This window comes from Mustelus asterias, chromosome 7, assembly GCF_964213995.1.
Source record: "Mustelus asterias chromosome 7, sMusAst1.hap1.1, whole genome shotgun sequence".
NCBI lineage: Eukaryota > Metazoa > Chordata > Chondrichthyes > Carcharhiniformes > Triakidae > Mustelus > Mustelus asterias.
The window spans coordinates 51,865,864-51,888,313 of NC_135807.1; the positions used below are offsets into that span (position 1 = coordinate 51,865,864).

Below are 22,450 nucleotides of genomic sequence, written 5' to 3' on the forward strand. Positions count from 1 at the left end.
GAGTGTGGATAGAGAAGAGGAGGGACGTGGGATTAATGTTTTAGAAACCATTGGCAGCATGGTAGCACAGTGGTTAGCACTGCTGTATCAAAGCACCAGGGACCCGGGTTCGATTCTGGCCTTGGGTCACTGTCTGTGTGGAGTTTGCACATTCCCCTGTCTGTGGGTTTCCCCAGGGTGCTCCGGTTTCCTCCCACAGTCCAAAGGTGTGCGGGTTAGATTGATTGGCCATGGTAAATTGACCTTAGTGCCATGGCATTAACAGGGTAAATATGAGGGGTTACGGGACTAAGGCCTGGGTGGGATTGTAGTCGGTGCAGACTCGATGGGCCAAATGGCCTCCTTCAGCACAGTAGGGATTCTATAAAAAAAGAGGCGCACAGAAAGAGGATGAACCGATGTATTGTATGTAAACTTGAGCCGTTTGAAAAGTGTCTACCTGCAGGCAGTTTACATGTTCACAACTTGCCCTTAGTTGCAGGATGGCCAGCCTTTCTCAGCCACTGTCAGTTTAGAGACAGTCCCCGTGTTTGCACATGAGCAGTGGGTAACTCCGGAAGAGGTCGGGCAACAGCAGCAACCGGTGAGGAGAAGTGTACAGGCGGCCCGGTGAAGGGAAGCAGGAGCCGGAGAGGAGCGTAAGAAGCAGCCCGGTGCAGGGCAGCAGGAGCCGGGGAGAAGAGGAAGAAGCAGCCCGGGGCAGGGAAGCAGGAGCCGGGGTTCTCGGTGAGATGACTCCCTGGGATTACTGGTTCTCTGTCTGTGTTTCAGACTGAGACGGGCGGGTCTTTAATCTTTCTTTCTCCGTTCCGGGTGAACTGAAAGCTGCTTCACTCTGAACTGTAGGGAATTCCTTATTGAAGGCCGCCTACCCCCTGCTGCACTTCTGATTTTGGTTTCAAAGGTCTGATTGCGCTGGGATGGTGATTATAAAGGTAAAGGGTTGATTCAGATCCTCCGGGCCAGCCCAGTGCTGTACGCTGCCCATTTTACCTTTGCTCCTGATAGAGATGTGTCACCTTGAGCTCTAACCGAAGACTGGCATGTTCCCAGGGCATTAAAGTCAGACAAATAAAAAGAGGCTGCAACCAGTTGGTAACCTTGTATTCAGAGAAAGCGATTTCATTAATGTAACAACTTGCACAATTTTAGAGAAGAAAATAATGAGGGGCACAGATCGGCTAGATAGTCAATATCTTTTCCCAAAGGTAGGGGAGTCTGAAACCAGAGGGCATAGATTTAAGGTGAAAGGGGAGAGATACAAAAAGGTCTAGAGGGGCAATAGTTTCACACAGAGGGTGATGAGTGTCTGGAACAAGCTGCCAGAGGCAGTAGTAGAGGTGAGTACAATTTTGTCTTTTAAAAAGTGTTTAGACAGTTGCATGGGTAAGATGGATATTAGAGGGATATGGGCCAAACATGGGCAATTGGGACTAGCTCAGTGGTTAAAAAAGGGGCGGCTTGGACAAGTTGGGCCGAAGGTAAACCTCTTTGACTCGAAAACTTAATAACTGTTTTATTCTTTCATGGGCTATGAGCAGTTGCTGGCAAGGTCAGCATTTCTTGTTCAATAATTGCTTCTGAGAAGGTGGTGGTGAGCTGCCTTCATAAATCACGGCAGTCCCTGTGGTCCAGGTACACCTACAGTGCTGTTAGGAAAGGAGTTCTGGATTTTTAGGTCGTAGAGATGGTGGGTTTGGGAGATGGTGGGTTTGGAAGATGCTTTCAAAGGAGTTTTGGCAAGTTTCTGCAGTGCATCTTGTAGATTGTACAAACTGCTGCCACTGTGCATGGCTGATGGAATGAGTGAATACTTACGATGGTGAATAGGGTGCCAATCAAGCAGGCTGCATTGTTCTGGATGATGTCAAGCTTCTTGAGTGTTGAAATTGTACTCACCAGGAGGTGAGTTAGTCACCACAGAATTCCCAGTCTCTGATCTGCACTTGCAGCCCGGGTATTTAGTTCAGTTTCTGGTCAATGATAACCCCCAAGATGTTGATGGTTTGGGATTCAGCGATGGTAATGCTTTTGAATGTTATGGGAAGATAATTAAATGCTATTTTGTTGGAGATGCTCATTACCTGACAATCATGTGGCACAAATGTTACTTGCCACGTAATAGCCCAAACCTGAATTGTTGTCCAAGTCTTGCTGCATATGGACATGGACTGCTTCTTATTTTGGGATTGGGAATGGTACTGAACATTATGTATTCATCTGTGAACGTCCCCATGTCTGACCTTATGATGAAGGGAATGTCACTGCAGCTGAAGATGGATGGACCTTGAAATTCCTGCAATGCCGTCCTGGAGCTGAGATGGTTGACCTCCAAAAATCACAACCACTTTTCTTTATACGGAGTATGACTCTAACCAAATAAACTAATCCAAATTAACAAGGGGACAAATTAAAAGCGGCAGCTCCCAAAAGGAAGGGAACCACCTGAAACAAAAGACAAAGCAGAAAGGAAACTTAAAACATCAAATCAAAATGTGATTAAATGGGTCAATAATGCACCCCAGCCCCTGCAGTGCCCAGCGGGCATGGAAGGCGTTAACAGTACCCTCAGACACCGTATGCTCCCTCTCCAGGGACACCCGGCGGTGAATATAGCCGCGGTAGGGGGGCAGACAGTCGGGCCGGACGACCCTCTGGATTGCCCGCTGCCTGGACTTGTAGATGGCAAGCTTTGCCAGGCCCAGGTGCAGATTCATGAGGAGGTTCTCCCCCTTCCCCGCGCCCCCCCCCCCCCCCCCCCCCCCCCCCCACCGCACTGGGTGTCCATAGATCAGGAGCATGGAACTGAAGTGCAAACAAAACAGTCTGTAACATTGAACTTAGACGTGGTCCACAGACTCCAGAAGGTTGCAAAAAAGGCAGATCGCTTGGGAGATTAAACTAAATTAAACCAATTTAACCTTTTATTGTACGGAACTGCCATATGCACCACCCTCCACCCCAAGTATGACTCCAACCAATGGAGAGTTTACTCTTGATTCCTACTGGCTTCAACTTTGCTTGGGCCCCATTTGCCACATTTGGTTAAATACAGTCTTGATGTCAAGGACAGTCACTCTTGTTGTCATTAACTGGGTGTGGTTATGTTTTCTGTATACATCACTTGTAGGACATGCTGCAATGTATAACATGGTTCAGAATTAGTTTCAGTTTGTTCTGAGTAAGTGTGTACAAATTTTCCGTGTGTGAAATACTGCTATCAGCATTTCAAGTCCTTAATAAATGAAATGAGATGGAGACTGTCCACAGTAAACTGAGAAAATCTGCTAATGAAAAAAAACAACTGAAGAACAGTGGAGGATATTTAAATAAACATTTAATGCAATACAGAACCAGTTTATACCCCCGAGAAGGAAAAGCTCCACTTCACAGAAAAAGCAGCCATGGACAACTAAAGAGCTAAGGGACAGCATTAAACTAAAATCAAGGGCTTGCAAAAACAGCACAGATCCTACCAAATTGGGAAGATACAGAGACCAACAAAGTGGCTTATAAGAGCTACTAATAGGTATTCTGAAAAGAGACTTACAAGTGACAAGGATCAAGGAAAATAAATTTTATAGTTACGTAAATGGAAATAGGATGGTCAGGAAAAGGTTGGTGCACTAAAGACCAAAAGTGGATTGTAGATTCCCTAACTATAATGATTCAGGAATCGTCTCCCTGGATTGGAAAATTGCTCCTGTCACTCCACTTTATAAGAAGAGTGAAAGAGGATATCCAGTGAATTACATACCAGTTAGCTTAACATCTGTGGTGGGGAAATTGTTGGCGTCTATAATCAGGGATAGGATGACTGAACACCTCAAAAATTTTCAGTTTATCGGAAAAATCCAGCATGGATTCATGACAGATAGGTCATGCCTGACAAACCTCATTTAATTTTTTTGAAGAGGTGACTAAGGTTGTGGAAGGGGAATTGTTTATATGAACTTCCAGAAGGTCTTTATTAAAGTCCCGCATAACAGACTGTTAACTAAGGTAGAAGCCCACGGAATTGAGGGCAAATTACTGACATGGCTGGCAAATTGTTGAGTGGCAGGTGATAGAAGGTAGGGATAATAGGTGGGTACTCAAATTGGCGGGATGTGACTAGTGCTGTCCCACAAGGATCTGTGTTGGGGCATCAATGTTCACATTATTTATTAATGACTTGGATAATGGCATAGAAAGTCATGTATCTAAATTTGCTGAAGACACAAAGTTAGGCGACATTGTGGACAGTGTAGATGATAGCATAAAATTATAAAGGGATATTGACAGACTTATTCATTTTGGACTGAAAAAGATCAGAATACTTTCAAGATGGTATGAAGTTAAAAGCAGTAGATACCAATTCCTATGTTTTAAATATAGTCAATGATGGAGCATCCACAGTCTTTTGGGGCAGAGAATTCCAAAGCTTCCCAACTGATGACATTTTTCCTATCTCTGTCCTAAATGATCAACCCCTTATATTGAGGCTATGGTTCTATGTTCTAGATTCCCCAACCAGTGGAAACAACCTCTGTGTCTACCTTGTTTAAACCCCCTTCAGAATCTTGTATATTTCAATGAAATCGCCTCTCATTCTCCTAAAATCCAAAGAATTTGGGCCCACTTTATTCAGCCTTTTACCTTGGGACAACCTTCTCATCCCAAAGAATATTTTAATGAACCTTTGCTGTACTGTCTCCAATGCAAATATATCCTTCCTTCAATATGAAGATCAAAACTGCACACAATTCTCCAGGTGTGGTCATCACATCTTCAATGCTGGAGACCTCATGAGGAGGTCCGGGGTGGATCGTCCTCTCGGCACTTCTGGCTGAACATTGTTGCTAAAGCTTTCTGTTTTGTGCTGATGTGCTGGGCTTCCCATCATCGAGGATGGAGAAATTTATGTGAAGCCTCCTCTTCTGGTTAGTTGTTTGATTGTCCACCATAATTCACGACCTGATCTGGTCAGACTGCAAAGCTTGGATCTGATCCGTTGCATGTGGGATGGCTTAGCACCATTGCATGCTGCTGCTGTCGCGAAGTTTGAGTCCTTTGTATTTCAAATGGGGAAGGAGAAAGAGGATCCCAAAATAATTATTACAAGAAAAGCTTGAGAACACATGCCTGCTAGTGAAGAACATAATACTCGACAGACATACGTTTAACTCTACAAACCAAAGATTTGATGAATCGATACAATCTTGAAAATCTTAGCGAAGAAATGTGCATTTGGCACTTTTACTAATCACAGAATTATTACAGTGCAGACGGAGGTCATCATATCTGGACTAGCTCTCCAAATGAGCATTACGGCTCAGTGCCACTCCCCCGTCTTCTCCCCATATACCTGCATATTGTTTCTATTCAACTAATCATTCTAATGCCCTCTTGATTGCCTCAATCGAGGTTTCTCATTTTTGTAAACTGCTTCTGTACTCTCGCCATTGCATTCACATCCTTCCTATAGTGTGGCGCCCAGAACTATATACAATCTTCCAGCTGAGGGCTACCGAGTGTCTTGTATAACCTCCATGCTCTTGTACATTATACTATATGCTTTATTAACTGCTCTCTCCAATGATGAGATAGTTAGGGATCAGTGTCTATGGGGGTCACAGTGATCTAATCCACAAGCAGCTGCTGAGGGAGAAAGATTTAACACTACAAATAGCCATTAGTATTTGCATGTTAAATGAGCAGTCTGAAAAAACAACAAGGAATTTAGGTGTAAAATAGAAACTTTTGTGGTATGGGGCATGTCCTGCCACACTGTACTGGCCATCACCTTCCGAATAGAGCAGCATGTTTGTTGTAGGGTAAACACTGCAGCAAATGTGGAAAGTGGAGTCATTTCACAAAATGCTACAGACTGAAACCACAGCAGCTTTCCTTTGACAAGAGCTATATTGTAGCTAGTCAGTCCTCCAAGGTTAGCAACATCAGCAAAGGAGCTCAGCCAGAGCAATCAAACCACTGAGCCTCCAACAACACACCACAGTGAGAGTGCCAACACCTTCACAGAAAGGGATGAGATCTCATCGCCATAAACACGATTTGCAGCAGAGCAAAACTGAAGATAAAAGATTGACACTGGAGCTAAGTATAACATATTGCCCAGCTGGATGCCATGGGACCTAGACCCATATGCAGTGGATTCCAATGCACAGGTGAACCTCGTGGGCTACGGGGGACATCCCATCCACATTGAAGGTGTGGCCACTCTCCATTGCACACAGGGCAGCTTCAAGTTTCAGGTAGTCGACCAGAATTTCAAGGCCACTGTTAGTTCTTTAGGACAGCATCATACTGGGGCTCATCCAGCGTGATCCAGAGGTATGTGCTTTACAACATCAGGTCCCAAAAATGATAGCATATAAACCTCTTCAACTGCAACGTCATTGGTAAGCTACCGTTAATATGCCACACAAGACTAGATTACTCGCGATCAACAGCAGTTTGTGCTCCGAGAAGAAAACCAGTAGTAATGACACAGAAAGTAGTCAATGAGCTGCATCGGGTGATGACACCAGGTGTCGTTAACTCTCATTGGTGAGGCCACACGATGGTTTCAGCAATGGTGGCTGCAGTAAAGAAAGATGGCACGGTCAGAAAATGCATTGAACCAGTTCACTTAAACAAGGCGCTGCTCAGCTCTCATCACCTAATGAAGGCAGTGGGGCAGGTGATGGCAAACCTGCCTAACTCCAAGGTTTTCAGCATCCTGGATGTGCAATGTGGGTTCTGGCAGATCCCACGAGGTGAAGAATCTTTGAAACTTATAATATTCATGTCTCCAGTGGGCAGATATTTTCTTTGTCTGCCCTATGGGGTCTCCACTGTCAGCAGGGTCCTCCAGTGGTGCATGGAGCAAGTCTTTGCAGGCCAGCCCCGCAAAATCATTTTGCAGGGCTGGCCTACAAAATCATTCGTTCTGGTCTGGGGTTGTACTATGCAAGAAAATGCCTTTGTCTTATCCTCGGTAGAATCAGGACCATACAGCTAACCTTGCTAAGTGCAGGTTCAGGGTCTCTGTGGGTCATCTGCTCCTAGCCGATGACGTGGAGCCAAATCCAGACAAGATAACGACAGATGGCCATCCCCGTGGACAAGCACACTTTACAGCGCTTCCTTGATATGACAAATTATCTTTCTAAGTTTATTCCTTGTTACGTTGATGTCACTGGGCCCCTTCATCAGCTCCTCCATCAAGATGTTGGCAGGAGCACCACACAACGGTCTTCAACAGACTCAAGCAGACGCTCTCAGCCCCACTGGTATTACAATACTTTGACATTCGAGCACCCATACTCCTAGCAGTAGATGCCTCCCAGCACGAACTTAGTGTAGTCTGCATCTAGAATGGCAGACAATAGCCTTTGCATCAAGGGCTCTCACCGACACTGAGACTTGTTACTGAGACACTGAGATCGAAAGGGAACTCCTCATTCTAATCTTTGCCTGTTAGAAGTTTCATGACTTATGATGATATGGTCATCCTGCAACAGTTGAAACTGATCGTTAGCCACTCATAACTATTCTAAAAAAGCCTCTTCCCACTGTGTCTGCACGACTGCAACACATGGTGCTAAAGCTACAATCCTAATGTCCTTTCTGGAGTTTTCCTACCTGCTACAGACCAAGCAGGTCATGAGGAAGACATAGACAACATAATAGAGGTGCTGTCTTCTTGTGGAATCCAAGAATCCAGACATATCTTGTAACATGCCTTTACAAGCAGACATCACATGCATACATCTGCATGACATCATCAAAAGGTGCTGGCTAGTGTCCTCAAGGGAGCTAACCATGAGCTCCACACATTCTTTACCATTAGAGATGAACTAACTGCAAACAAATGGACTAATACTGTGTGGCCAGTAATTCTTCATCCCTACTCCTCTTCAGCGGTGCTACACCCAGCAACTTCACCAGGGGTACCCTAGGTTGGAAGCAACTGGACACAGGGATTCACCATACTGGCCCTTCATGTATGCCGACATGGAGAGGGAAGTGTCCAGATGTGCACCAAGCACTGCACTTAAGCTGCAACAAACAGACAGCTGCAGCTGCATGAGGTGACATTCAACCTACAACATGGGCCCCTTATGTCAGTGGAACTGGAGGCTCCTCCAGAGGCCTACGCAACAAGCTCTGCACCCACTGATACGTTGAAGGAACATCCCAGCTTGTCCATGCTGAAACACCAGCCTGAAAACATCTACAGCACAACCAATTGGCACAATCACACACACAGGACATATAACAAATACAAGGTTCCAAAACCATGTAACAAAGCAGTCCACAAATGGCCTTTGTATTTCTTCTTTACACAACAAAACTGGTGGGGTGGGGGAGGGGGATAGCAACAGCTTAACCCATGTTTCAACCTGTATTGTTTGATTAGTCTGTTCAATCTGTATGATATAAAATGGCCTACACACGGTTACCGTTCACACACAACTATTACATCTCAGTACCGCTGGTTATCCCAATTTAAATGGGAAAGATGTAGATAGAGTGGTCACATGATGACAAAGCTACTTAAAATGGAAGTGCGGGAGTTTTCTCCCGAGTGCAGGCAGAATAGAAACACGTAAGAGCTGCTCTGACTGATGAATGAACCATGTGTTATAAATCCTTGGTCACCAATCTTTGGAACCCAGCACATCTACAAGGAGTATCCACCAAAACAATAGTGTACCACAAATAATTTAATTGTGTTCTTAGTTAATTACTGAAGTCCTTAGAAAGGATAGGAACTGTGTAACACTGGATAGGTGGAGCAAATGTAATGGCCTATTATTGTCTATGCTGGTTATTCTTTACTATTGACTCTGCTGAACTGGTTAACGTTTGCTGTTTGCATTTTGCAATATCTTGGTTAAGCTCATACTTTTAAGTCTGGGATGACTCCCAGTCTGCATCTATGTCTAAATGGTCAGGATAAATAACCTTATTTGCTTGAACTATGTGAATGTCCATAACATAGTAATTCTTTCAAATTATGACATGTTTTACACAGAGATCCACAGTTGAAAGATGTCACAACAATGTGCAGCATCAGATCCATGGCGAGATTGTATGGAGGTTGCAGTTGCTGTTGCCCGACAGGCTGGTACAGTGAGTAAATGATGAAATTGGAATTGTGCATATTTTCCATGTTCAGTAAATCTTGCTCAGACGTCCTAAATTATCTAGGGAAGTTTGCCTTCTGCTAAAATAATGTATTTAAATGTTCAGCTGGACAATATGTGATAAAATCATTTTGAACTCGGGTTTTTTGCTATTTCATCAGACTAGCTCAGAATTCATGCATAATCCTCATAAACCAGAAGCCCAAAGTTTTTAATCTGAAGATTAAGCCCTTTGTCGAACCAGAAACTAAATCACTCTCTTGTTCCGTGAGCACAGCTTTATGTTCCCAAGAGACTGTCTTCTTTCTGAAGGCATGTATTTTATTCCTTCCCATTTTAATTTTGGTCTCTGGCTGTAAGACTGGGTGCTGTTGTCTGCATCTACCTGGCTGCCTCCAGGCCAACTGAGTCCCTTAAGTAGCCAATTAATGGACCTCCTCCAGCAGCTGCTGGGATTTAGCCCACAGTGAGTTAAACCCATGCCAAGTGTTCAGCCCGGCAGCTTCCACTGTTCGGGCTGGTAGCCAGTCAAGATGAACAGTGGTGCCACCTATATAGGCCCTCTGTGTCCATTTGAGTCCCCTGTCCTCCAAGGTCTTTCTACTCCTCTCTTTCCCATCACTGAATCCAGGCTGGCAGACCCAACCCAACCATTTACCTTCACAATCGGCCCCTTCAGTGATCACTATTGGGGATGGGATGCAATCCCGGCAATGGCCACTGTTTCTGGTGGTGCTGCTGGGACAAGAGAGCTATGAGCAATTTGATTGGCTGGCAGCTCTTGGGAGTGGGGCTTCCTCCTCCAATAGGTGGGTGGATAGCTGTTGAATGGCTGCATGACAAACTGGCCAAGCAAGACTTTTCCCTAAAAATCCTTCCTACTGTTTGTAAGTCTCCTACTGTGCCCTTAATGTAATTGTTCTTTCAGGCATCCCCTTTAGCAAGAATGACTCCTGCTATGAGTACTTATAATTCTTTGTTGTAGTGTGGAGATCTATTCTGCAGTTTTATAATAGTTCAAGTGCCATGAGACATGATTTCTTAATCTCAAAGTTATAAAGTTGTCCTTTCCATGATGCAGCTCATGTTCTGATAGTGAAACACATATAGTAAGAATGTTTTCTTGTAGCATTGCTTGATGTGCTAGAAATGTAATACATTGACTCTTCCCAATGAATAAGGCCCACCAGAGAAATTGCACATGGTCCAAAAACAGCACAAGGAGTTTACTTAAAGAAAACTATGTGGAATTTTATGCCTCATCTGTGAAAGAGTTTGACTTTCATTTGAATTACTGGCAATTTGAAAGTTAAATTGTATGTTTGTACGATGTTGAGTAATACATGGTCTTGGTTTGTCTCTTGATATGATTTATCATTAAACATTCTGAAGGATTGAAAAAATGCTAATCTGTAAACTTCACTTCATAGAATCATACATACACATCATTACGAAGACTCATACATACACTTAAATACATTGGCAAATAAAACCCATAGCTATCATGGCTACAGCTTTGATCAGATATCAATTAACAGTGTCACAGTTTTTAAGCGTCAACACTACCACTGATGATGGGGTGTTACATCTCTGCATTGCACAACAAATTCTCGGTCATTAACCACCACTAGAAATCTAATCCGTTTTAGCTCATCATCTAGTTTCTTTTTAACTATGAAACCTGTAAAGTTTGAACACAAAATCACATATATATGTTGTTGCAAATTTTCCACTTAGAAGTGAAGGAAGCTGGCATAATTAGTTCACAACTCCTGAGAGGGAACAGGCCTTTTCACTCACTAGTTAAACTGTTAAAATCTTGTATAACGTGATTCACACACATCCTATCTTTATCTACTTTCAAAGTACATTTTGGAATCCGTCTACTGTTAATATATAAATTTACACAAGTACTGTTATTTGTAGCAATAGCAAGAAAGGATGGAAGCATACTTTCTGATCAGTTGACTATTTACATTTTTTAAAAAATCAGTTTTGACATTTGAACAAGTGTTGATTCATTCAGAATGATTTTGTTAAATTTCGCATAGGATAGTTTATCTCTTTTGAACTTTGACAAAGGGTCATCTGGACTCGAAACGTCAGCTCTTTTCTCTCCTTACAGATACTGCCAGATCTGCTGAGATTTTCCAGCATTTTCTCTTTTTGTTTATCTCTTACTTGACTTATCCAAATTGTTTATTTGTCAAATTTTTAATGAAATGCAAGGTTTTAGCAAAAATAATTTTAAAAGGCTTGCATCCCTTCTCCCCTCCAAATATTCTTTTAAAATGCAAGAAGTAGACATTTTTATTCTCAATATATTATATCTTGAAAGAGACTGAAACACAAATTCTTGTTCCTGCAGGAAACTGCAAGTTTGAATGAATGAAACAGCTTCTGTTAACGTCTCTTTTGTTAAATTACTTATATTTTCTTTATAGGTTATTTGTGACGCTTTAAAAAAAGAACACACTGTTCAGATTAAAAGTTCTCCGGCGGACCTTGTGACTGAGACTGATCAAAATGTAGAAAAAATGATCATAAACACCTTAAAGGAAAAATTTCCTTCTCACAGGTAAAAGATTATCGTAATAATTTGGGTATGAAGTGTAATTCGGAGCACTACACCACCACATTAGTACGCCACAAAAATATGTTCATTAATAAGTTCCAAATGAAATTTAGTGTATACGCAGTAGTTTGGGATATTAATCTACATTTGGAATATTCTGTGTACCCTGAACAGAACTTTGTAAGTGTGCAGACCTGTCTCTCTGGCATGATGAGCTAAATGGTCTCTTTCTGTGCCCTAACTTTTCTATGGTTTGAAGAAAGAGATATTTTTTCTAACGACTAATAGCAATTTTGCCCCATTGATTCTTATAAGAAAAAAGGAAATGCTGATGTGATTTCACATTCGTCAAAGTTTTGGTTTGTGTGAAAAACATTGGTTCTAGTATGGTAGTCAATCAGTGAATACTTTGAGAACTCGAATTTGTGGACAAGATTCGGTGTGATGGAAAATAATTATTTGTGACAGCTGATGAAATGTGAAAATGCTGCTGATTCCAAGTAAACTACACGGCGGTTCAGAACTTTAATGCCCTCTGTAACTTTTATTTCTTTCAGTTTTATTGGTGAAGAGTCCGTTGCAGATGGAGCACCGAGTATATTAACGGACAATCCAACATGGATAATTGATCCCATTGATGGGACCACTAATTTTGTTCACAGGTATGCTATTTGCCTGAGAAAGGCTTCGTGTTGATGGAGAAGTGTGTACTTTATGAGCTGTATAGATCTGACGAATTAAAGCAGATTTTCCAACATGTGCTTGGGGAGTGTTGTCTGAATATGACTCTATTTCTAAGCATCACAACAAAGCTTTAAAACTTTTTAAAAAGAGATTTCAAGATGATTTGTGTGAAGTTAATTGTAGTGGATATTGTTCGTTCAACTCGGGCAATTTTTTTTCAGGTTTCCTTTTGTAGCAGTTTCAATTGGCCTTTCTGTGAATAAACAGGTAATGTTTTGCTCTGAATATATTTTCTCGTAATAAATCATTCGATATTGTAAATCAATCGAGACAATTATAAAGCAGGAGAAAGTTGTAAACTACATGCTGTGAGTTAGCAGGAATTGCTAAGGTTATTGAATTGACATTCAGTTAGATGTTTTAGGATTTATGTGCTGCTTGCCTACATTGGGCTACCATACCACAACTCAAATTAAAAATTCCCACTCCTGTGTTCAAATCTCTCCACGGCCTTTCATCTCTAAGGGTTGTAAATCCTTGGATTTCTCGACCCTGAGAGGCTGAGGATAGACAGACTTTTGGTGTCTTGGAATCAAGGGATATGGGGAATAGGCTGGAAAGTGGTGTTCAGGCACAAGATCAGCTATGGATAATATAGAAGAGCAGGGCAGACCTGAGCCATATGGCCTCCTTTTTTTATGTTTTTATGTACTTTAGTAAACTCCTTCAGTTCTAAAAATCCTTCACAAGCTCTGCATTCCTCTAACTACGACCACTTGTGCATCCCCCACTTCCTTTGCCTTCAACCGTCCAACTCCTATGCTCTGTAATTAATTCCCTCACTAAAATTTACTCTTCTACCTCTCTATCATTTTATGTTGTTTAAGACCTACCTTCCTAACCTAGCATTTGGTCTCTTACTCCAATGGCATCTTCTTTGGCTTGGTATCAAATTTTGACTGATTACCCAGGCGCTTTTACTACCTTAAGGCCAGCATATAAATACAAGTTGTTATTGTTGAATTGTATCTCCATGTTTGTTTTTTTTTTCAATTCAATACGGGCAGCTGTAACAGATTTGTGGGCAGCACGGTGATGCAGTGCTTAGCACTGCTGCCTCACAGCACCAGGGACCTGGGTTCAGTTCCGGCCTCGAGTCACTGCCTGTGTGGAGTTTGCACGTTCTCCCAGTGCCTGCGTGGTATTCCTCCAGGTGCTCCGGTTTCCTCCCACAGTCCAAAGATGTGGGGGTTAAGTTGATTGACTATGCTAAACTGCCCCTTAGTATGAAGGGGATTAACAGGGTAAATGTGTGGGGTCAAGGTGATAGGGCCTGGGTGGGATTGTGGTTGATGTAATAGGCCGAATGGCTTCCTTCTGTACTGTAGGGATTCTATGATTAAGCTAATATATTTTCTAGTGTACTGAATATCTCATTTCCTGTTCTAAATTGCATGTAGAGTGAAATTGGGGTTGTATATAGCTGTGTGGAGGACAAGATGTACACAGCTCGAAGAGGGCAAGGTGCATTTTGCAATGGGAAACAGTTGAAAGTATCTGGACAAGAAGGTGAGTTAGTATCTTTCAATGGCTTGTGGTTGCAAAGAAGGTAAATTAGCATGGTATCTTTGGTAACATTTATGAAGAGAAAGTTTTAAATTCCCTTGTTTTTGAAGCATCACAAATGCAACTGGGTCACCAGAAATACAGATGTCCACAGGTAATACAGAGTTAACCAGTGGAAAAGAGAGTGGAAAGACATGAATTTATGATTAGCAATTTTAGCACTCAAAAACCATGCCAATATAACAGTATTTGCTATTCAGCCTCCATAAATTTAGACATGTTACAAATGCAAGTACTTTTAACTTCTTTAAAAAATGCTTATTTAAATTGGAATTAGCATCCTAGATTTTTTTTGGGTTGTTTCAACTAGGTGACGTTAAGATAATGGATATATAACCCAGCCTGTCTTTGTAGTCAGGTGCATTGCTTCTCCCATGTGGTTGTTTGGGAGATGCATTTTGACATGGACCTCTTCAGTATCTGAGGAGTTTCAAACAGTGCTGAACATCCTGCAATCATCAGCAAACATCCCCACTTCTGACCCTATGATAGAAGGAGGGTCAGGGGCAGCATGGTGGCACGGTGGTTAGCACTGCTGCCTCACAACATCAGGGATCCAGGTTCGATTCCCGGCTTGGGTCACTGTCTGTGTGGAATTTGCACCTTCTCCCCATGTCTGCGTGAGTTTTCTCCGGGTGCTTCAGTTTCCTGCCACAATCCAAAAGACCTGCTGGTTAGGTGCATTGGCCATGCTAAATTCTCCCTCAGTGTACCTGAACAGGTGCCGGAGTGTGGCGACTAAGGGATTTTCACAATGACTTTATTGCGATGTTAATGGAAGCCTACTTGTAGCATTAATAACTAAACTTGATGAAGCAGTTGAAGATGTTGGGGTGAAGGACACTTCCTGAGGAATTCCTGCTGTGATGTCCTAGAACTGAGATGATCGACCTCCAATCACCACAACCATCTTCCTTCGTGCCAGCTATGATTCCAACCAGCAGAGACCCAATTCCCATTGACTCCAGTTTTGCTAGGGCTCCTTCATAGAATCCCTACAGTGCAGAAGGAGGTTACTCGGTCCACCGAGTTTGCACCAACTCTCTCCCATCCTATCCCCATAACCCCATACATTTACCATGTCTAATCCATCTAACCTACACATCTTGGGACACTAAGGGGCAATTTAGCATGGCCAATCCACCTAACCTGCACATCTTTGGAGTGTGGGAGGAAACCGGAGCACCCGGAGGAAGCCCACGCAGACACGGGGAGAATGTGCAGACTCCACACAGACAGTTACCCAAGGCTGGAATTGAACCCAAGTCTCTAGTGCTGTGAGGCAACTGTGCCACCATACCACACTCAATCAAATGCGCCTTGATGTCAAGGGTACTCACTCTCACCTCACCTTTGAAATTTGGCTCTTTTGTCCATGTCTGGACTAAGGGGTTGTAAAGAGATCAGGAGGTGAGTGACCCTGGCGGAACTCAAACTGAGCGTCAATGAGCAGGTATTGCTAAGAAAGTGCCACTTGATCGTTCTGTTGATGACTCCTTCCATCACTTTACTGAGATTGAGAGTGGACTGATGGGTGTTAATTGGCTGGGTTGGATTTGTCTTGCTTTTTGTGTGCTGGGCAGTTTTCCATATTGTCGGTTAGATGCCAGTGTTGTAGGTATAGTACAACAGCTTGGCTAGGGGCATGGCAAGTTCTGGAGTACAATAACTTGGATTGGGCTGCAATGGCCTTAGCTTGTTGACACTCGTCTTCTCAGCTTGCACTCAAGGATGAGCCATTTAGCAAATTACTGGAGATCTGACTGTATCCATGACAATTATACCCTCAGCAACAGAAAACTGGAAAAAGAAAAAATAAATTGCAGGAATTTGTAGGCAAGAAATTGGGAAAAATCAAAACTGAATATTATGAATTTTCTTTAAGGACACAACCATGTCATTGCACTACTGGAGCAGTGCTGCATTGTTGGAAGTGTGATCATTCAAATGAGGGTGTGAGGGTCTTTAAAAGGGGAGATTCACCAGAATGGTTCCTTCCAAATCTACAACTGGTACCATCTAGAAGAAGAAGGGCACCAGACACATAGGAACACCACCACTTGGAGGTTCCCCTCCAACTCATTCGCCATTCTGACTTGGAAATGTATCACCGTTCCTGTCGCTGGGTCAAAATCCTGCAATTCCTTCCCTAACAGCACCGTGGGTGTACCTATACCACAGTGACTGCAATGGTTCAAAAAGGCAGTTCAGCACCATTATCTCAAGGGCAATAGGGATGGGCAACAATTGCTAGCCTAGCCAGTGATGCCTGCATTCCGTAGATGAATAAAGCCGTAAACTTTGTCTTCACCCTTTACTGATCTTCACCTGAAAATTGACAAATTTGTCAACCCATGATTTTTGAATCCTGGTTGATTTGGTTGCTTGCAGAGGTACCTGCCAAGACTGAAAAATCTCAAACGAGAACAATCTAATAATTTTTCCAGAGAATTAGGAAATGTAAAGGGTTGTACTCTCTCAAAAGTCAATTTTCTAGTACTGATGCATGGTTTGCAAGCTATTTGAGAGCTGTCCATATCCAAGCCATTACAACCTGGCAAAAGATTTGCAGTTAGACGATGCTCATCATGCCATTGTTTAAGTTGAGTAATTATTTACCTTTAATATTTTGTAGACATAAGCAAAGCACTGATCATAACTGAACTTGGGTCCAATCGCACACCAGAAATCTTGAAGACGGTTCTATCAAACATGGAAAAGCTCATTTCTATTCCGAGCCATGGGTATGTATCTTAATTTTCATCTAGCATGGGAAATTAACTTTTATGAGTGTGGACTGTTGTTTATTCAGGTAATGCACCACATGCAACAGATAAAGGGTTGAATTTCCTGTTCCGCCTGCCAAGGGAATTGTGGCTGGCGAGGGACGGACCATGGAAAGATCCTTTGACCTCGGACGGGATTTTGCAGTTTCATTTCCAACTGCATTTTCAAAATCCCAACCATCCAGTCTTTGACACTCCCTCCCCTCCTGCCCTCTGAGTTCATCTTGTCCTTGAGATTCCTGCTCCCTCAACTCTATTCTCATTAAATTGACGACCTTCCAACTTACCCTCATGATCCCCATGATAGCTGATATGGTTAACCAATCTCTCTCCTCGCCCTTCTCTCAAATCTGCTGGCATCAGCCCTCTCTATAAAACAATGTTTGACCTCCATTATTTTTGCAAATTACCCCCCATTTCCAACCTCTTCCATTTCAAATGCACGTTATGTATTTGTACATTTTGTTACGACTGTGCATTGGGTGGGGGTTGGAGAGGTGTGTGAATTTTTAACTTTGTGGGCAGGATGCCGGTTAAGCAAACTGCTTTTTCCTGGGTGATGTTGAACTTCTTGAGTGTTGTTGGTACTCCAGCCAAGTGGAAAGTATTCCATTACACTCCTTACATGTGCTGCAAATTGAGGAGTGGACAAGGTTGTGGCCATCCGGCTTCCTTGTCCATGTTTGACCCGATGCCATGAGATTTTATGGGGCCCTGAGTCAATGTTGAGGACTCTCGGGCAACTCCCTCCGCACCATGTCATCGCTGGGACAGGAGCTGCCCGGGATGGTGGTGATGTCTGAAACATTGTCCATAAGGTATTATTCGATGTGTATGACTATGTCAGGCTGTTGCTTGGCTAATCTCTAGGACAGCTGTCCCAATTTTGGCACAAGGCACCATATGCCAGGGCCAACATGGCTGGGCGTGCCATTCTAAATTTTGACCCCTAGGTCGATGCCAGATGAGCTGTCCGGTTCCTTTCCTTTCATTCATTTAAATATTTTCTCAATGTGTTTCAGAATTCGAGCTCTAGGAACTGCAGCTGTAAACATGTGCACAGTGGCGACTGGTGGTGCAGACGCTTACTATGAGATGGGTATCCACTGCTGGGATATGGCAGCAGCCGCACTCATTGTTACTGAGGCTGGAGGTTTTGTGCTGGATATATCAGGTAGTTTTGAGTCGCTGTTTTAATTATAAAATTAACTTTCTAGCATATTTTCAGCACATGGATTTTCTGGTAAAAGCAAATTCCTCCATATCAATGGATTCAAACCTTTAAAATATTACTTTCAGATTTAACACAATTAAAGACCAATTTGAAGGAGCAACGCGCACATTTTAAAATTGAGATAATATATTATTTGTACATCATCTGATACTTGGTTTCTTAGAATATGCATCCATTTAGGTTCAAATCCCTATTAAACTATATTCTGGACATGGTAGGATTCCTTGCTTTAAGTCGCTCCACTTGAGATTGTTTTGTTTTAAAGTAATTAATTCTTCAGTATCTCTGATTTATGTCACATTTTAAAGTTTAAAATTAGAGTTTATTTTTTAGTCACAAGTAAGGCTTACATTAACACTGCAATGAAATTCCCCTAGTTGCCACATTCCGGCATCTGTTCGGGTCAATGCACGTCTTTCAGACTGTGGGAGGAAACCAGAGTACCCAGAGGAAACCCTTGCAGACACAGGGAGAACGTGCAAACTGTGCATAGACAGTGATCCAAGCTGGGAATTGAACCCAGGTCCCTGGCATTGTGAGGTAGCAGTGCTAATCACTGTGCCACTGTGCCGCCCCATTGCATTGCCATTGCGCTTTGTGCAGAGTCATGGCCTTCAGCAAAGTAAAGGAACAATAATGTTGGGAGGTTTGTCTGCAACCTTAAGAATTGGCTGGGGAGAATCCCAGATTGGCTCTGCTCCTGGCCTGCTATCCGTCCCACTCCTACCTGACAGCCCTCTACCCACCTGCTTCAGACTGCTAAAAGTACAATCGATTCGCTGTTTCCAAATCCAGGTAGCAGACACTGGGGAAAGACCTCACTGTGGATCAGGGGAGAAACTCACTGTGGAACCTAATGCCAGTTTATATATTAATTCTGATGTGAAAATCTGATTCACTTAACATTGTTTTGCTTAAAGTCACATTTTTAAAGAACACATCTAGAATCGAATCATAGAAACCCTGCAGTGCAGAAAGAGGCCATTTGGCCCATCGAGTCTGCACCGACTACAATCCCACCCAGGCCCTACCCCCTTATCCCAACACATTTACACGCTAATCCCTCTAACCTACGCATCTCAGGACACTAAAGGGCAATTTTAGCATGGCCAATCAACCTAACCCGCACATCTTTAGACTGTGGGAGGAAACCGGAGCACCCGGAGGAAACCCACGCAGACACGAGGAGAATGTGCAAACTCCACACAGACAGTGACCCAAGCCGGGAATCGAACCCAGGTCCCTGGAGCTGTGAAGCAGCAGTGCTAACCACTGTGCTACCGCGCCGCCCATCTAGGATGTTAAGTGAAGAATTACCATCTACCTAAGTGTTTTGAACCTCTGTTCTTTATAATGGCATGTCCCCCTCTTTTTCAGAACTGCTGTCATCAGTCCCTTCACAAAAAAAGTGTTGTTACCCTCTCTGTCTTTGCAAACTACTGCTCTGCTTCCAATTTCCCTTTCCTCTCCTTGGACTCTTGTCCTCTAAATCAGTGCCTATCTTTCCTGCAACTCGATTAAAATCACAGAATCTTACAGCACAGGAGACCATTTGGCCCATTATGCCTGTGCTGGATAGCCCCACTACTCCTGTTCTTTTCTCATAGCCCTACAATCCTATTTTCTTTACTAGTATTTATCCAATTCCCAAGTGAACGTAACTCCCAGTTTGGAATTCTACCATCTAATCTCTAACTCTCCCAAAATACCAAGACTGCCTTAACCAGAGACTCAAATGACATCTCTGTAACTAATCAGAGTGCATTCTTCCTTCTCAACCCCTTTGCGGCCTATAGCACAGTCAAAGGCCAGTCTCATTCCTCTGTTGTCCAGTAGGGTTGTTGTTGTTGTGTTATTATAACGATGTAACACCTTGGGCTTATTTACTGTACACGAGGCAAGGCACCAATTGCTTACAAGGGATAATATAACACAATATCGGTTCATTTATTATGACTCGGCAAATTGTTGTACATGGGTATAAAGCCTGTAGGCCACAGAGTTGTGTGTGCAATCTGCTCATAGCAAAACTGAAACTAAGACTGGATCACTTGAAACATTTTGAGTGATGTCATGCATTTTATATTCATTTATGGGAAGAGAGTGTCGCTGGCTGGGCCAGCATTTAATGCCCATTGCTAACTGCCCTCTGTTTCAGAGGGTATTTGAGAGTCAATCACATCACTGTGGATCTGGAGTCACATGTAGGCCAGACCAGGTAAGGATGGCAGATTTCCTTCCCAAAAGGACATGAGTGAACCAGATGGGTTTTTCCGACAATCGACAATGGTTTCATGGTCATCATTAAGACTTTTAATTCCAGATTTTTATTGAATTCAAATTTCACCACGTGCAGTGGTGGGGTTTGAATCCAGGTCCCCAGATCTTGCTCTGGCTCTCTGGACTACTAGTCCAGTGACAATACCACCACGCCATTGTCTGTAGCTCAAAGTTAAAGCTAATGCCAACGTGTTATTTCCATTCATAAGTTTTGCACGTCTTTAAAGATGATTTTATGTCAGTCTATAAAGTTAAAGCAGGTAAATGTAAGATGAGAATATGCTGTTAATAATGGTATCCCTTCTTTTGTCATTGACACCTTAATTTTCTCCTATTAGGTGGACCGTTTGATCTGATGTCACGTCGAGTGATTGCTGCAGGTAGCAGAGCCATTGCAGAGAGAATAGCTCAAGAAGTGCAGATAATCCCCTATGAGAGGGATGATTAGGAATAATGAAAACATGTATTTCTCAATATGATTTTTAAAAATGTTTACTCCAGTTTAAATAGATTTTCAATCTTTCATTTGCAAACATACCAGGAATATCTCCCATCAATTGAACTGATCAGGGTCAATTTCAGTAGCTGATGTGTAGGGTGCTAACATCGTGTTGATAATGCCATAACATGCATCAATATTTTACAATAAAATAGTTTTATGCTTTTGCAGGGTCTGATTAGAAACTGATGGATTTAAGTGTTGCAGTCAGAATTTGGATCACTGCTACCAGTAGTTTAATCGCACTTTCTTGCTTAACTGTATGTTGTGGTATAGAAACATATGTTCTGTAACTGTTTTGATATTGAATGGAAATGAGTGCATATATTGAATGTGAAAAATATAATATTGTGGGTTAGAGTTTCTGCATTGGGTGCAATTGGCTTGCCAATCATGTAAAATTACACCCAATTTGAGAACTCTTTCTTCTCAGGTTTCTACTCAAACTTGCTTGCATATTGACAACCCCAAATTTTATCATGATTCAGCAAAATTGGACAGTATTTCAGAATGCAATTTTTAAAAATTGCTTTAGAAAGTATTTCTTTAGGTATTTAAGAGTGGTAATTTTGTGGTTTGATTAATGCAGCAGAACTTGGGTTTGTCATATATAAATATTTTAATCAGAATGTTCGGTGCACAAGTCTAAAATGCTGAAAATGACTGTCTGAAAATATACAGGATTATTTGCTAGTTATTTTGGTGTAGACACTTCCTTAAAAATATCAATAGCTTTAAAAAGTTGCGTGCGTAGTGTGTGAACAATGATAGATCAAGAGGCTCTAATCCATCCAACCTGTGCCCCACAATTATATTTTGTGTATCACAAAATGTGCATTTTCCAATCAATACCAAACTGCATGAGCCCTCGGAGGAGGTGAAAAACCAGGTTAAAAGTCCAGTCCAATTTGGGAGAGAAAATCAAAACTAGTCAAGATCATTACTCCAGTCCTGAATTCCTGAGCTACTGTAAACCAACTCGGCTCTCATTTGAAGAATAAAGCCTATTACTGTCCTTGTTTCCAAAAGGTGCAGCTTATTCTTTTTGGAGCCTGTTCAAAGGCCTGCAAACGAACACACATGGTAGAATCTTGCAATAGTAATTAATTCCCCGCAGAGGCATGTCCAATTTTGTGAGCGTGACTGCTTTCTAGTGCAGTGTTTTTTAAACTGCGGCAAAAGATTGTAAAAGCAAAATGTGTCTGAATGTAATTTACGCTTGAAATGACGCAATCTTTTGTGCATTACACTGATTTTGAGTCAACTGTGCTGGGAAAACCAGTGCAACCAAGTGGAAATACTACCTCGCTTATGTGTAAGTGGAGCTGGTACAAGTGTAAAATCATTTATTACGAGTGTAGCACACATAGATTCGCTTGCTATTTTACTCCAATAAAAATATGTATTTCTGAAACTCATGAGAACTGGGAATTTGTTGAAGCCGACTTTTTCTTTATTCCATCCACACCTTTTTGCAAGTTAGAATGGATAGTTGTATTCTGACTGGAGATGAAAATCAGCCCCACTCAATGAACTCAGAATCAGAATCCTTACAGTGCAGAAGGAGGCCTTTCGGCCCATCGAGCCTGCACCAACAACAATCCCACCCAGGGTCTGTAACCCCACATATTT

At 42.4% G+C, this 22,450-nt stretch overlaps 1 protein-coding gene across 1 annotated transcript; it reads left to right on the forward strand.

Moving 5' to 3' along the window:
• Positions 1–587: 587 nt before the first annotated feature.
• impa1 (inositol monophosphatase 1) lies at positions 588–22,232 on the forward strand. The gene is made up of 9 exons (XM_078216053.1): positions 588–726; positions 9,023–9,120; positions 11,579–11,712; positions 12,267–12,371; positions 12,615–12,660; positions 13,854–13,962; positions 16,655–16,763; positions 17,828–17,979; positions 20,658–22,232. Exons 2-9 carry the CDS (start codon positions 9,040–9,042, stop codon positions 20,765–20,767), a joined length of 846 nt encoding a protein of 281 aa, XP_078072179.1. The 5' UTR covers positions 588–726; positions 9,023–9,039; the 3' UTR covers positions 20,768–22,232.
• Positions 22,233–22,450: the final 218 nt, after the last annotated feature.